Here is a 15,783-nt window from a genome sequence, read left to right on the forward strand (position 1 = left end):
ACATTTGATTCTTTGTGTGGGCTAAAAGAATAACTTTTCAGCCTAGATATACTCAGAAAACGAATTTGAGGTTATCTGCAATTTTTTGTCAAATAATTTTTATAAATGAGCATTTATAGGTATAAGCTGGCTTCAGAGAATATCAGAACTTTATATATCGATTTGGACTTACTCCTAAATTGAGTGCCCAACTTTGCCAATGATATTGTACGTTTGGGTCTTTTGGCGGATCACAAAGTGATGCCGGGGAATCACATGAGTGAGCCTTGCCGAATGAAATTTCAAAAGATATAAATGGTTAAAAATTTATAAAAAATAGATGTATAACTCTTGGTATTCGTAGTAGGATCATATATGGTTGCTTTGTAGTCATACAAGGTTCATATATGATTTCCTAGTAGTCTTACAGGGATCGTACTAGGAAATACGTTATGATTTGTATGATATCATATATGATCCTTGTATGACTACTAAGAAGTGGTGACCCGGGATTACAGCGTCTGAATAGTTCTGAAGAATGTAGATATATTGAAAATGGTACTTTTGAAATTGACAGCGTAAAAAAGCTGCTTACGATAAAAAAATATCATAATAGCTGGGCGCAGCTTACAGCTGAAAATAAGTAGTAGATAGGAGCGGTTTACAGCTACAAAAAATAAACCGACTAACGTCGGAAAAATTGCTCTCTAATGACAAGAGGGGCAAATTAATTTAGGGGCTGTAGCATAGATAAATTTTTCGGGTCTTTCACATTACAGCCCCCCCCCCCCCCATTATGGTATATTTACCATGATTAGTGGGGGGATGGGGCTATAGGTTATCTGACCCTTAAGCTGGGGGAGGGGCATAATTGGAAAGACCCAATTTTTCTTTATGGATACAAAACCATCAGACTAAGGTCGGGTTCAAACCCCGGCCTCCTGAGTCCAATTCTGTCATCTCGACAGAAGCATTAACAACTCGGCTATCAGGATTAAGGTATTTTTTACAGAAAGCTAAATCGAAATAATAAAAAACGAAATTTAGATTAAGAAACACAAAACGGATGTCATTTTATCGAGCAAGTGCTACTGCGATTAAACTCAGGGATTTATTCTGTCCCCCCCCCCCCCCCCCCCAGCTTAGTGAGCATAAATTTTTATGACCCCCAGGCGCACGTGCTATTTTCTTACATAGCAACGTGCTATATAACAACATATAATTTGTTACTGGGGGTCATAAAAACACTGGGGGGGGGGGGGGAACAGAATAGATCCAAATTCAGACTATGTATCCTCTGTTTCTCAAGTGCACCTTAGAGGTATGATCTATCCAAACACAGGTACGATCTATAACTTGTTGGTGAGGGAATAATATTAATTTTATTTGAGTAATGGCTGTCATCTCCTTATGGAAAGATCTTAAATTCAATGTGACATGCACGAGAGTTACGTTCTTCAGCGAGAGCACAATAATAATTGAACTAAATGCTGCTCTCACCTAAATGGAACCAAGAAGTTCAATAGTGGGCTTCAAATAACCATATTAGAGGTTAACATATACCACTATTAAGATTTAAAGTGAAAAATAGCACCAGTTTTGCGCACTTTTCATTTGACTTTTAGTATTAAATTGCCGCCAATTGAGTTCAGCTGGTTGAAATGGTGATTTAGACAAATTTTAGATCACGCGAAACGCAAAAAGTCAAGGGCGTAAAAGTTACTCGAAAAGTCAAAACTGTCAAGCGAAAATTTTGCATAAAAAAGACACACATGTTTACAATAATTGCTTCTCTACGAGAGCAATAAAAAAGGCTCTACGATTCTAAAATTAAGGTCGTCCGCATGCCGGGCCCAGTCCTGATGAGTGCAGTATAAAATACATCATGGAACCTGCAACTAAGTGAATTTAACTTTGGCCAATAGAATATACTGCGCTATACGTTCAAAGTAACTAAAAGTTTGCCTCGCTCTCTGATATTTGTTTCTTATGACTATCACATTGTCCCTATACTAGTGCAAGAAAAAAATTAAATCTTGCTGTAAACCTTTAAAAGCATTCCCTCAGGAGCAAATTATTCTGGTATCGACAACACAGCAGTAGCATTCTGAATTTGCGGAAGCGATAGCGACAAATAGAGCTGGGATCTCAGCTCTATTTGTATAAGCGTAATTTAACAAAAAAACAACAATCTGTACAAGCTGACTAGTGTTTGAAAGATACGTACAGATAAACTTCCTTTCCAAACCAATAAATGATAATTCAAAAACCAAGGTAGAGTAACCTACAGTGTCATAATGCTCCGTGAAGTCATATAACACAATTAACTGATTAGGATTAGGGTTCAAGTTTTTCTAGATATCGTCCAAACAAACAAAAAATGAGTTACGGTCGAATGACCACTTCGAAAACCATATTGTCGGACGTTTAGTTTGAAGCGGAGAAAAATACACAACTAATCAGATAATATTCGCGAATGCCACAGACAAATGAGGCATCACTTAGATAGATCGAAAGATTTCTATATTCAGCTTAAAACCTATTTTGAAAATAGGCACCACGAGGGAACCCTTCTAGTAATGGGGGCATTCTCAGATGTAAAACAATCAACAGAAAAATAGCATAAAAAGACCAACAGGGGACCAAATTTCAATAAACTGTTGAGCTGACTCAAGAAGCAATGCTTTCATGTCTTTTCAGCAGCTTCGGTGATTTGTACAATTAGAGATGAGCACAATTCTAAGAAAACTGCTTAGATAAGTACTTATAGACATCTTCAATTCGCCCCTTTAATCCTTTTTTCGAGGGCAAAAACGCAGATAGTCACAATATCAGGCAAAAAGTGGATATGAACTCGCAAAAACATAAAGAACCAAACATAGCCGACAAATAGCCGCCGATGACGTGCTCGACGCACATCTGGACTGAAACAGGAAAAAAAAGAAGAGATAGAAATTGACAGATTTTTTTCCAAAGTTCCAAGAAGTGTTCTAAATAAGTGTGCAGTTTCAGTTAGATTCTAAAACTATATTCAATTCAGCTTCTAAACTGAAAGCTATAAAGCTTAATGTCAGCTAGCAATCGCTCTAATGAACTTTGTTAACCTAATGCACCATGACTTAATGAACGGGCGTTATCAGTTTATCCGGTTTCATATGATTTTGCTGTTTTGACTTTGACTGTATTCACTACATTGCGTAATTCAATGCGTGAAACAATTTAAAATCCATTCAGTTTAAACACGAGTGATGTAGGTCAGATGAAAATCGTGGCTTATGTAAAACGAAGAACAAGACCAAAAGGTATAGCGGATTATAAAAACGTAGCAGGACAAATTCTGCCCTACAATTCAAAGTTTTCATTGACTAACAAAAAAATAGACCTAGGATGGACTATGACTTAATTGGGAAAACAGTAAAAATCAAAGCGAAAAACCACTAGCGAAAAAAAAACGACTTTTTGTTCATACACCGTTTTCTCACTCTACCTTTAAGAAAAAATTCAACGCCTCAAAACCACTCGCTTTTTCGCTCCACCTCCTGTTTCGTCATTGCTTCAATTTGACTTATAAAATCAAAAAAATATGTGATCAGATCTTGAAAACATAGCCGGAAGACTTCCCGAAACGACTCGGAGTATATCTTCAGCTGCCCTAACTAACATAAGGAGTCTCATAATTAATCATGCAAATTAATATGGAACAAAAACAGGCAAATTGACAATGGAAAAGTAACTGACAACAAAAATTGATAAAGAATCTGATAAAAATTAACTGAGAATTGCGTCTCCAAAAAAACTACCGGCAAGAACCTTTGGAAAAATTTAGTTCTCATTCAATAAACGACTGTAGACTGACAAAAAACAGCAAAAAGTTCATACAGGGAAAAACAGGGAAAAAACAAAGGAAATATAATGTGGAAAAAATATTTCTGAAAAAAAAAATTTGAACAAAATTATCCACAAAAATGGTATTTCCCATCAATTATCTCCCAAATAAATTTAATTACTGTTTCTGTTCAGGCACTTTTCCGACCAAATACTGACGAGAACTTAATAAACAACAAAAAAAGGCAAAGAACGAAAAAACATTTCAGAAGAAAATTTAGGAAACTTTGTTTATTTCAGTGAAAAGTGCTCTCTCTGACCTTCAATAGCACCTTTTAGGAGCAAAATCTATAACATAACCGACTAACGTCGGCCGAATTGCTCTCAAACGACCGGCGAGCGGTTGGCTTTGTCAGTAGCTACGGCACAGCTTAGTGAGGCTGGCTTTAGCTTAATTGAAGGGGCGTAAGTGGGCGCAGCGGGGGGTGGTGCACCGGGGGCTGATGGGGTGGAAACAGTGGAGGGGGGGGGGGGTCAATCTCTAAGAACCGCCCTTCGCAACATAAGTCTCCAAAACAGATTCTGTGAATCGGATATTTTGAGAGCAATTAAAAATCGAACCTAAATTAGGGTTAAAAAAGAAATATTATAGGGAGAAGCTTAAACTGAGCAAAAACATTCAAAAAGGATTTAAAAAACAAAAAAATCGACAAGGATTTGCTTAGTATTATCTGAGTAAGATCTCATCAAAATCAATAAAAAAAATGGATCAAAAGTCAACCAAACTACTAAAACAACTAATTTGACCCACAGAAATCCCCAAATCCTATCAAAATTTGAAGAATACAATTTGCTGAAAAGGCGTAAAACATGGCAAAAGAGCAACAAAACAGCTGAAAACTGAATCTGAAGCATCATTTTTTGATTCCAATGCTCAAAAAACTTTCAGACGCACTAATACTAGTTTGAGCAAAAACATAGCTGGTAGACGGCCAGAAAATAGCCGCAATAGCTTCGTAGATCTGCAATCTCGAAAAGATAGTAAAAGACAAAAAAGAAATTTTCCATTAAAGGCTGAGATGTTATATTTTGATTACGAATCTGTATAAATGATTGCTGCTTCCATTAGCTGCTCTTATACATTCTACAACTGGAATGACACAAACTCACTTGACCTTATCTCTTTGAATTAAATTCGAATAACGTCAATTTCAGAGTGAGGAAGTCATTTTCGAGAGTGAAGTAAGTCACGTGTGTGTGACCAAAAATTTAATAACGCGAATGAACAAAAAAATTCGCTCTACTATGAGTCAAAAATGGTGTCATGCACGCAATTCCGTTGAAATTGCATAAACAAATCAAAAAGCAGATTTGAAGTGGTTATGACGTCATATGGTCGTAACAAAAATCTTGACGATGAAATGAAATATAGCCGAAATCCAGAAACGACTGGAAAGAAAAGTCCAGATCCTCACTGTATTAAGGCACATTCTACACAATTAAGCTGCGCATTTTGAAACAACAACAGGAAAAATATCACGGCGAAAACTAACTGACAGAAACTGATACACCATCTGATAAAATTTGATATTAGTTGAGGCTCAAAAACTATTGGTGAAATACCCTGAAAAAAGGTCGTTGGCAAAACAATAACAATTGATAGACAGCTTTTCAAATGGGCTGCTAAACAAAAACTCGAGGGAAAAAAGAAAGGAGATGACGGACAAAAACGAAAAGTAATATTCTTTAAAAAAGATCTCTATCGAACCACTAATTTCAGAAAATAAAGTTCTCTCATACATCAGACACCCACCCAATAATTGAGAGAGGTACTAATCAACAACTAAATAATAAAAGACAAAGACCTGAAAATATGAAAATAGTTTAATTTGTTTAAGTGAAAAGTGCCCTGCTTACATAAGATTCCTCCCGAAAATTATTCCGCAAAAACATTATATAGCCTTTTCTGCTCAATCGGTCACCCATCCAAAACCCAGGAGAAGTTTCAAACGACTGCTGGAAACTGCCAAGATAAAAAACCTGAAAAAATGAAAAACGCATAATTGATTTTTGTCCAAAAAGGCCATGTCTAGACTTGAAGTTTCACCTCGTAGTAGCAACACCTATAGAATAACTCTTAACTCTCTCAAAAAATGATATAACCAGAAAACCAATCACTCTCTTCGTCCGGCTATTCAACCCGGTCAGCCGTTTGACCTAAATACTTAGTTTTCACCCTAAAGCATTGACTTCAATACCCTGTTTCAAACACACTCCACATCGATCGAAAAATAAGTACATATGTTCATTTAGCGACCATGGCTTAAACACATCACACAGTCATCGTTCTGTCTATATGAAAAAAAAATATTAGAAAGATTTGAGAAATTAAAATACTTTGCAAAAAATGGTCAAAATATTAAAATTTATTTTTAAAAATGTATGAAAATTGTAATTAAAAGAAACATTTTTTCATTGAATTTCAGATATTAGACTTCAAAAAGCAAATGCAATTTTAAAATCACAAAACTAAACCACTGGCTGAGCGCAGAAACAACATTTCAACGATTTAAAACCAAAAACAAACAAAAAACAAAGAAAAATGGGACAAAAATTGCAAAAAAAACGAATTAGTATGTGTAAATTTGTTATAAAAACAAAAAAAAAACTCACGTTCGAAAGATTTGTTCAATGCACTAATTGCCAAACGAACGTTGCCATATACGCTGATTCTGAAGAAAAAAAACGCAGATCAAAAAATGTGGAAATTTAGGGAAAAAATTCAAAATTAACTATAAATTTGAAATACAAGCCCATTTTACACTTGAAAAGAATTATCAGATTCTGCAAGGAAAACTTTGTGATATCAATTTAAGAAAGCTGCGTATTAATGCAGCATCAAAACTATTTCTGCAGAAAGAAAACAAACTACAAGTAAAAAAAATTGAGCCAAATTGACGAAAAAACGGTTATCTATATGCGCCGGTCTCTCGAAAACACTTTTCAAAGCCAAAAGTCATTCAATAATCGATGCACATGATGAAAAAACTTCTCTCGCTCAGAAAAAATTAGCTCATACGTCAAATTTACTCTTTCGCTTTTAGGTCAATACATCGTTCTGAACTAAAAGTACTTCCGGTAAAAAAACCTTAAGAGACCAATACTCCTCTTCAAGTCGTAAAAAAACCAAGAGAAGGAGAACAATAGCCCCAGTTATCGCTGTGTTAAAAAAGAAGAGCCTAAATAATAGCCGTTGAGAGGCTGACGGCGGCTATCAACAAGACTAATGTTACTCTAATGGGTAGCTGCTAAGAAAGACTTACAAGGCGCCGAAACGGTTGCTTGACAATTGCTCAGTAGCTGACTTTCGGTTTCTTCTTCTCTTCTAAAACAAAACAGAAAATTTTACTTAACAAATTTGTTGCAGGACAAATTTGAGTAACCTTAACTTTTTTTACTACAATTGTTCTTAAGAATTGTTGAAAAATTGCCCAGAAACTCGTCTACTAGAGAAACAAACCCAATCAATTAACTGGTTAATTAATTTGAACTTGATTTATAGGTAAATTGCGAGTATATATGTCAATCACAATAATTTTAATCTGTAAGATTATCACAAAAATCGAAATAAGATTTCATCAAAATTTGGGGTCCAACTTCCTAGACGTACCATGGTGATGACAATTTCGTCGATAGTTAAGTCGTAAATGATGAATTCGCTTTGCAAAGCTCAGATATATTTAAACCTAATATGCATAAAATCAATTCTAAGGTCAGTCAGTCAATAGAATTGTCTATCTCAAGCTAAACCCACCACTACAGTAAACATACCATCGACTGTTTATCAATTTCAGTCTAGATACAGCCACTAATACTAATTGCCCGAAGAGACACAGAAAACTTTGCTCATTAATAATTATGATAGCTCTCTGTAAAGCTATTCTGTTAGGAGTTTCCTACTAATATTTAGGTTCCGTGTACCGTTTTTATGTTTCCTTTTCAAATATTTTTCTAAGTGTTTAGGTTCGCAAGCGTCCGGTATTCTGCTAAGATGAGAAAATTTCACAAGTTCTGAGGTTGGAAAATAGCACTAAGTTTCGCAAGAATCAATTGAAGAATGAATGAATAATTCGTGTTATGCATTTCGTATTTATACTTTTTATTTACATTTTTGTCCAATCAGAATTGAGTTCATTCTATTAATAGATAGTGAATATTTTATAAGTTTTATTTGAGTCTGAGTCTTCATGCTCGATACTGCGGCTATCTAGAAAAGCGTTTAGCATGGGTTGGAAAACCCATTAATATGTGAGTTTGATCTCTGGTTTTAAGTAGTGTCAAGTTTTTCTAGATCGAAAATGTTCAGTTTTGTGGGTTTGTTATGTGCACTTTTGTGTGTCAGTTTTGCTTGTGAGAAGATTCCTCGGAATGATTCTGTGGCAATTTGTTGCCAGTACAATACAACTTTTGTCGTTGGGGATAGAAATGTGAGCTTTGTCCCCTTTCGTCATTCTGTATGCGGTGAATGGGTGGAGGCATCTGGAGCTCAGGGGATTAGTTTTGCTATTATTCCTTGCGTAGCTGCATTGGCAATCTCGTTCTTAGTGTGATTAGAAGGCCCAGAGAAGTCCATTAGCATTAGTTGTAACGTCAGTAAAGATTAGATTTGAGATGAACTAATGCAAATTTTTTTGGGAAATGTGGTAAGAGTTAATTGAAGTGGTTCCCAAATGTCTTTTTTGATTAGATTTTGTGGGATTAGGAGGAAATGGACTGACAGAAATTGGGGGAATTTTAATGGGAACGGTGATTGTGAATCAGTGATTTGAATTTCAGTTGAATATTTAATACTTAGATTGACTGCGAGCGGTCACGAGTTTTTGGTACAAATTTGTTGGGGGAAGGGGGGGGGGGTAGATTCTTTTAAATTGTGTTTGCTCGGTTTTATTTGGAAATGGTTTTTTGGTTTTATTATTTGTCGAGTTTAGAATTATTATTTCAGTGAAGTATTATGGCTCGACAGTTAACTGGGTTAAAGGTGTCAAATATTCTATCGACACATCCAGAAAGGTTCGTTTTGTTTTTATAGTTTTAAAGTTTTTGTTTTCATTTGATACAATATTTAATATGGCCTTGTTTAGGCATACCCGGCAAAGAAGTGATCTATTGGGGGATATAAGTAAGTTTAAGGAGGAGTATCTAAAGAGGGGTAAGTTAATAGAACTTGGGTGGAAGGAAGTTCCATGGGTTGACGGATCTGGGTTGAAGAGTTGGCATCAATTAAGGGCTAAGTTAGTTGAAGAGGGGAGGGGGTCAATAGTAGGTGAAAACGGTTGGCCGAAATTGCCGTTAGAGATTCGAAATGAAGAAATAGTCGGAATAAAGGAAGACTTTTGTAGAGAAGTGGAAGCGCTTGCTGATATAAATCAAGTAGAAAATTTTATTGATAATATGCCGGCTTATCATGATGAATCACGCATATATGCTAAAGTGTCAGCTTATGATGGTTTGTATGGCTCAGTCGGCTGGACATTTAATATTGAAGGAATTCTAAATGGAGAAGTTCCCTCTGACCTAGATTGTAATAGGAGAGATGCAATGATACAGTTTGGTCCTTGGTGGACACGATCACATATAGAAATAGGTGGGAGTGATAGTATATCAAAGACAATTGTAGGAGAAAAACTGTTTCTCATTTGTGGGAGCTACACGACGTCCATCGCATTTGATAATGTTGTAGGAACACCCCAGTATTTCATGGAATTAATTAGACGTGGTCCTAAAGCTAGTGAGCTGCCGAGTGATATTTGGTTCTATTTATCGAATAAGTCTAGTGTTTTATGTCAGCCATCACTCTGTGCTCATGCTGTTTTAACAATGTCATTGGGAGTCTCCCTAGTTACTGGTTGGGAAGCACATGACTTACGAAATTCAAGAGTTGCCCAAAGGACATTTACTTCATTTGGGTTAGGGGCTCGAAAGGGAGTTGTTGAGAAACTTTTGAAAGACAAAGGCAAGGAAGCCGCTTTAGAATGGGCATTAAAGAGAGATAAGGACGTCGGTGGCTCCTCAGATGTTACGGAACATATACAATCTTTAGTAAAGAATGAATTCACTATGACTAAGAGACCATATAAGAAAAGGATTAAGTGGGGGGGTGTGCGTAAGTCTAATAAATTGAGTAAAACGGGAGACGTGGGCGAGCTGGAAGAACAACCAATTGTGTACACTTTCCTGCCTCCAAAGGATCCTTCCAAGCTTTAACGTAAGTTCCAGTTTCAATAATTTGGGTTACGGCAGGTGTGAATATTTATGAAAAAGTAATTGCCCGACCTTTTAAAGATTGTTATTCCGAGCTAAGATGGTGATATATGTCTACAAATATGGTTGAACAATAATAGTTTGATGCCAATTCAGGTGCAGAATAATTGTTTTTGAGAAGAAATCGATCTTTTTGTCAGTTCGACGTACCCAATATGATGTAGGGTATTCGTTAAAAAATAATTGCCCCGTGTTGGGAAATACTGCTTCAACGTTAAAAGTAAGTTTTTTTGGAAGAAATAAGTGTAATTAGTTAGAGTTTGATGTCAATTTACCCGCGTAACACTTTTTCCGGAGAAACATACACTTTTTTTTTAAAAGCTTTTTTCTCACCTATTATGTTGTGCTGAGTGGTTTGTAGTGGTTGTTCGCGCTCTCTCATGCGGTCTTCGATGATAACAGAGGTCTAAGTAATCAGATAAGAATGAGTATAAAAGTGTTTTGAACCGTAAAAAGGGGTTAAATATGAGTATTCTGCTTTTTTTGTAATTTTCTAAGTTTTTGTTAAGAATTTGTAAAAGGAATATAATGGAATCTTGTTCAATATATACACACAAGGTTTACATCAAAATGCATTTTAGTGGGGAATGAGATTAGTGTGAAGGGGTATGAGGAGGGGCGGGTCGAAGTAACAGGGAATCATTCATTGTGTAGTTCGAATGTTGGTTCGAGGGTGTCGTTGCTGGGGTTTTTAAGACTGTCGAGAACTTGTTGATAGTCAAAACAGTTGGGGCTAAAGGTGACGGTCTTTAGGGTGTATCCCGGGTCAACAAATTCTACAAAAAGGGAAATGGTACCGTCATTGCGGACAATGTAGTCGTCAAATGTGACTAGCATTGCTCGGCGACCATGACGCAAGTAAAGGTACATGGGGAAAGGGAGAATTGTTGGGAAGTAACCCTCGTCATGGTCTTGTCGGTAAATATCCCAATTAATGAAGGGCGAATTTACATTATCGTTTAAATTACTCATTTTAATTAATATTTAGTAATTCAAATTCCCCGTGTAAAAATTCCTCTGTGCTAAGTTCTATAAATGAAATAACGTCAATGTAGGAGGGAGAATTTTTTTCAAAGATTACTTTGTGGGTTGTATTTTCGAACGTGGTTACCCAGAACACAATGGACTCATCAGGAAATTTAAGGTATTGATCAAAATAACACAAGGAAATATTAAAATCTATATAAAAATACATAAATAGGGTAAATCTTGTGGATATAAAATCAAAATATGGGAGAGTGTCTTCATAATGTTCGAGTGAGAGAAATTCGGGGGTTGAGGACCTGGACATTAGTGTGTTTGGGATTTTAGTTTGGAATTGTCTATGGCGAGTAAGGGGGTTGGCTGAAGGGGGAACTTGCGATTGGGGAAGGGGTTAAAGGCTCATCTGAAATAATTTCGTAGTCGGGGGATTCTGGGGTGTCGGGGATAGGCTCGGGATGCTGTGAGTGTTGAGGGAGGTTGCCAATAACTAAAGGATGGTGAAAAATGAAATCAATGTTGGCGTTTTGGTTATTGTTATTTATGCAGTTTTGGATTTCTAACCAAACGGGGGATGTGTAGTCAATTATAACAGGGTATGTGTGCACGGTCACTGTGTCGTTGATAATAAATTCCTGGCGTATATTAAGTTGGATGAGTGGTTCCTGGTGTAAGAAAAAGGAGATTCTATAACTATCGATTGTGGCGTTGTAATGATTAAGGGATGTAAAGATTGGGTTTTGTATTTCTATGAAAAATTCGTAAATGGGTTCAGCCATTCAAAATTTTGTTTTTCCATACAATTTAGTAAATGCTGCTACTGGAGTCTGTTTTCTGCATTCAAGGAATAAATAGTGAAATAATGCATTTCCCCAAATATTTCCGCTTTTCTGAAAATAATTCCCTGTCTTGTGATTGGTTGGTAATTCAAATTTCCATTTTCGCTTTAGCTCTTTGTTAAATCGTGTATATTTTTCATTTTTGGGGTCTGAGTTGTGTTGCATTTCACACATTCGCTTCCCCGTGTGAGTTTAAAACTGTATTTGATTTCGTTTTATTTAAAGTTATTCTGGTTTGATTCTGTTATGTGGCAGGTAAGTTGATTTATCATTTTTCTCGGTTATTTAGAATGTGATTCCTTGGTTGTTGTTTTGTTACTAGAGTTTGATGGTCCCTGATGTCCTCTTTTTGGATTTGAAAATCAAAGAACCTGATAGGTCTGCTTTTGCTCGAATATTAAGAATACCGCTGTTGCTAATTTCTGTTTCGCTTGTCTTTCCGTTGGTTTTTGTGTTAATGCTGGACTGCGATTATTTATGCGCAAACATCTTTAGCGCTTGAGCTGATAACTAAGCGGCGTTTTGGAGGCTGATGAGATTAGCATTGTAATGTAAAAGTTTTCTTTTTTTCTTTTAAGTTTCCGGTTTTTTTTTTTTAGATTTTTTTTTCCAAATTTTGAAATAGTATCTTTGAGGAAAGACTTAGGAAAAATTTTAAGCCGGGTTCCACGAGGAGCCCGGGGATCCGTTATTCTTTTTTTTTTTGAGTCCGATTTTTGGGCTGAAAGTTTGAGGGTCGTAGCTCTTCTAGTTTTCGAGATATCGCACTTTAAAGTTGAAAATTTTTCTCGACACTTGTAATTTTTTTCAAAATTAGTCTTTCCAAGGGAAATTTTTTGGACTTAGGCGTTTTTGCTTCTCAGATTTTTGTAAAAAAAATTTTTTTTTCTTTTTTTTTTCTTTTAAATGAAAATTTTTTTCTCTTAGACACTTCCGGTGTTCATGGTTCGAAGCGGGTATGCTCCGTAATGGGTGGGCAATTTTGGTTGTGTATGGTCTGGTATATGAGTATAAATTGGTTGAGAAGTGACAGGTGGAGGTCTGTTAATATGTTCAATCGTTAGTGTGGGCTCTTCCGATCTTTTCAGTCGTTTGATGTAGTCCCTCAAAAAGGTGTACGGTGTACGTACTCGTGTGCTATCGTTGTCCTGCTGGGTGTCAAATTCGTTTTTAATTTCCAAAGGCAGAACAAGTGAACATTTATGTAGTGGATGTTCAGGATGCTCTTGTAGATATTCATAGTCATTGATTGCAACTACTTGCACTGGCTTCGTTTTGATCTTTCTCCCTTCGTGTGTTATTCGGAAAGGAAACCGGCGGTGTAGTTTTGCCCATTTATGTAAAAAATGTGAGTATGTGAGATGTAGAAAAACACTTATCAGGAATGAAAGGAATCCAAATAATAATGACATTTGCCATGGAATGTATTCTTTCAGTCTGTTCTCAAGCTTTGGTTTCAGTGCTTGAATCTTCTCCAATATTGGTTGTGCAATTTTTTCGATCGTTTGTTTGCTGGTTCTTCTTGAATCAATTTGTTGGAATTGTGGCTGTATCTGATGTAGAATTTGAATTTGTGCTTCTGATCTTGATGAGAAACTTGGTAATTCTTCAAGTGGCGGTAGGAGGTTAAAGATGGTACTTATTGGGTCAGGTAATTGGAAGTCAAGTCGTATTGCCGGTACCGAATCGCAAGCTGTAAGATCTGATCGTAAATGAATGTTTGGTCCACGCAGTTGTTTTCCACATCCCAGTGTAATGATGCAAACTCTGCATCCAGGATGCTCAATCCTTGCTAAGGGATTGCTGCCATTCCCTGCGCTCTCGATGAGTGTGTAGTCGTCGCTTGCCGACGTAATTAACCAACGACCGAAGCCGAGATTGCGAGCCTTTTCAGTCAATGGCAATTCGATTACATCCAATTGACAGCGTTGCAATGCAAGTAGCTCGTCGTCGTGGTATAAAAGTGTAGCCATGCAAGACTGATAAGTCTGCTCTGTAGGTATGGCTTTTGTGCATATTGCATATTTTTGGGACCCAATACAATTTTCGAGCTCTTTGTCATCGATAAACGCGAGTTCTTCTCCGTCGTCCGAGACGGCCATGTATTTGGCTTCTAAACGCCAAACTAATGCTTTGCCTGTATCCCCGTCTGGCATGGGGATGGGAATGGCATGCAGCACATTCATAACTGTGCTCTTTGATGCCATCGGTATGGCCAGTGTCAGGATCAGACCTGATTCAATTGCCTCAACTTGTGTGACCAATTTTGTCTCATAGTACGAGAGAATGTCTTGGATTGGTACGGCAAGTGACAATCGGTCCTGTAGCCCATTTTGTTGTAAGTGTACCATTGTAAGGATTTCATGGAGCTGCTGACGAGGTACCAGCGACATAGGTAATAGCTGGTTCATGAGTGGTGTTAGTGAATTCAGAACGTTTATTCTAAAGGTGTACAGAGCTGCTCTGTAGGTTTTAATGTTCGCCAGAATTGTCTGAAAGATATTGCTTAAGACAAGACTGTGTTGGTTTATTTGTTCGCGTACATAAAGGTATTGTACGCAATTTCTCATATGGTGGACATTCTGACGGAGCGCAGTGAACTGCCCCTCTGCTAGCTCCCAGTTCCTGTTTTGGGTTTTAATTATCTCGTCCTGCGCCTCTTTTATTGCTTTAAGTTCTCCCGAGACTACAAAGAATTTTTCGTTCTGTGAAGTTGTTATCTCTTCGACATGTTCTGTCAGGTATTGGAGGTAAGCCATGGCTTGTCTGATGTTTTCTTGGTTTCGTTTTACCCGTTTGTCGCATCCTCCAAATACGGATTTGATAAAGCACAGGAGTTTGTCTCCTGCGCCAATGCCAATTCCCAGAACTGCAGCAGCTGCGGCTGCAGCGGCTGCTGCCCTTGGTTTTCGAGAAAAAGTTGTGTCCGTTGCGGCGTGTGAGCGGAGGAGTTGTGACATTTCTATTTTTAAGGTTTCGATATCCTGCTGTGCGAGTTCGTTTTCCATGATAGCTTGTTTCGCGATCCATTGTAAACCAGATGTTGATTCAGTCATGTTGGTATAATTGAGTGGGCAACTATAATTCTTTGAAGTCCACATACTTGCCAGTTCTCGAGTGAGATTTGTAAGTTTCGACTCTACTGTTTTATTGTAGACTGGGTAAGGGACTAGAATTTCTGTCTTTACAAATTTTTCTGTTAAGAGAATTTTCTGATGTAAGTTAAAAAGTACACCATCTTTAGTTGCCACTGCCGGCTGGTTACTTGAGGCGGTTTGAATATTTGTCAATAAGTAAAGTAGGAAGCAGGCTATAGCTTGTTCTGGAAGGTAATTGAACATGGTTTATGAATGGGGTTGTTTTTTTTTCGAGTTGAGAATGCTGCTGATTTCGAAGTGAGTAAAGTTGAAGAATGATTTTACTAGTTATTTTTGTGGTATATATAGTGAATACAAGCGATTGTCATTGGGCGAGATAATAGCCAATAAGAATGGAGCAGTAAAGTAATGACGTCATAGTAAAGAATCTTCTGTATCCGTTGCGTAGTCCAGAGTTTGATGAAGATTACCGTCAATTTGTTGCCTATGGAGAGTTAGTGGAATGACCCGTCTTCTGTTTGGTAAAATTGGGCCTAGGTCTATTAATTCTCTGGGAGGTACCCTATGCCTTAATGGCGATGAGTGCCTAGGACCTTGGAAATTAATGTCTGAGTCAGTTTCTGTTGTTTCGAATACTGGATCGTCGTACGATGCTACCTCGTTATATTCTTGGGAGTTGGTTACTGCTAATTCGTTTGCTGAATTTCGCAGAGAATCTTCCATTCCTGGTGTTTGTTCAG

At 37.1% G+C, this 15,783-nt stretch overlaps 1 protein-coding gene across 3 annotated transcripts in view; it reads right to left on the reverse strand.

Annotated features, from left to right (window-relative positions):
• LOC142345593 (uncharacterized) overlaps positions 1-15,783 on the reverse strand; it is a 124,088-nt gene that overhangs the window by 6,738 nt on the left and 101,567 nt on the right. For all 3 annotated transcript variants that reach the window (XM_075397720.1, XM_075397719.1, XM_075397717.1), the window contains exon 19: positions 7,128-7,189. In XM_075397720.1, the coding sequence (XP_075253835.1) occupies positions 7,128-7,189 (62 nt within the window). The remainder of the gene's footprint in view (positions 1-7,127; positions 7,190-15,783) is intronic.

Source organism: Convolutriloba macropyga, chromosome 9 (assembly GCF_964194025.1).
Source record: "Convolutriloba macropyga chromosome 9, txConMacr16.3, whole genome shotgun sequence".
In the NCBI taxonomy this organism is placed as follows: Eukaryota; Metazoa; Xenacoelomorpha; order Acoela; family Convolutidae; genus Convolutriloba; species Convolutriloba macropyga.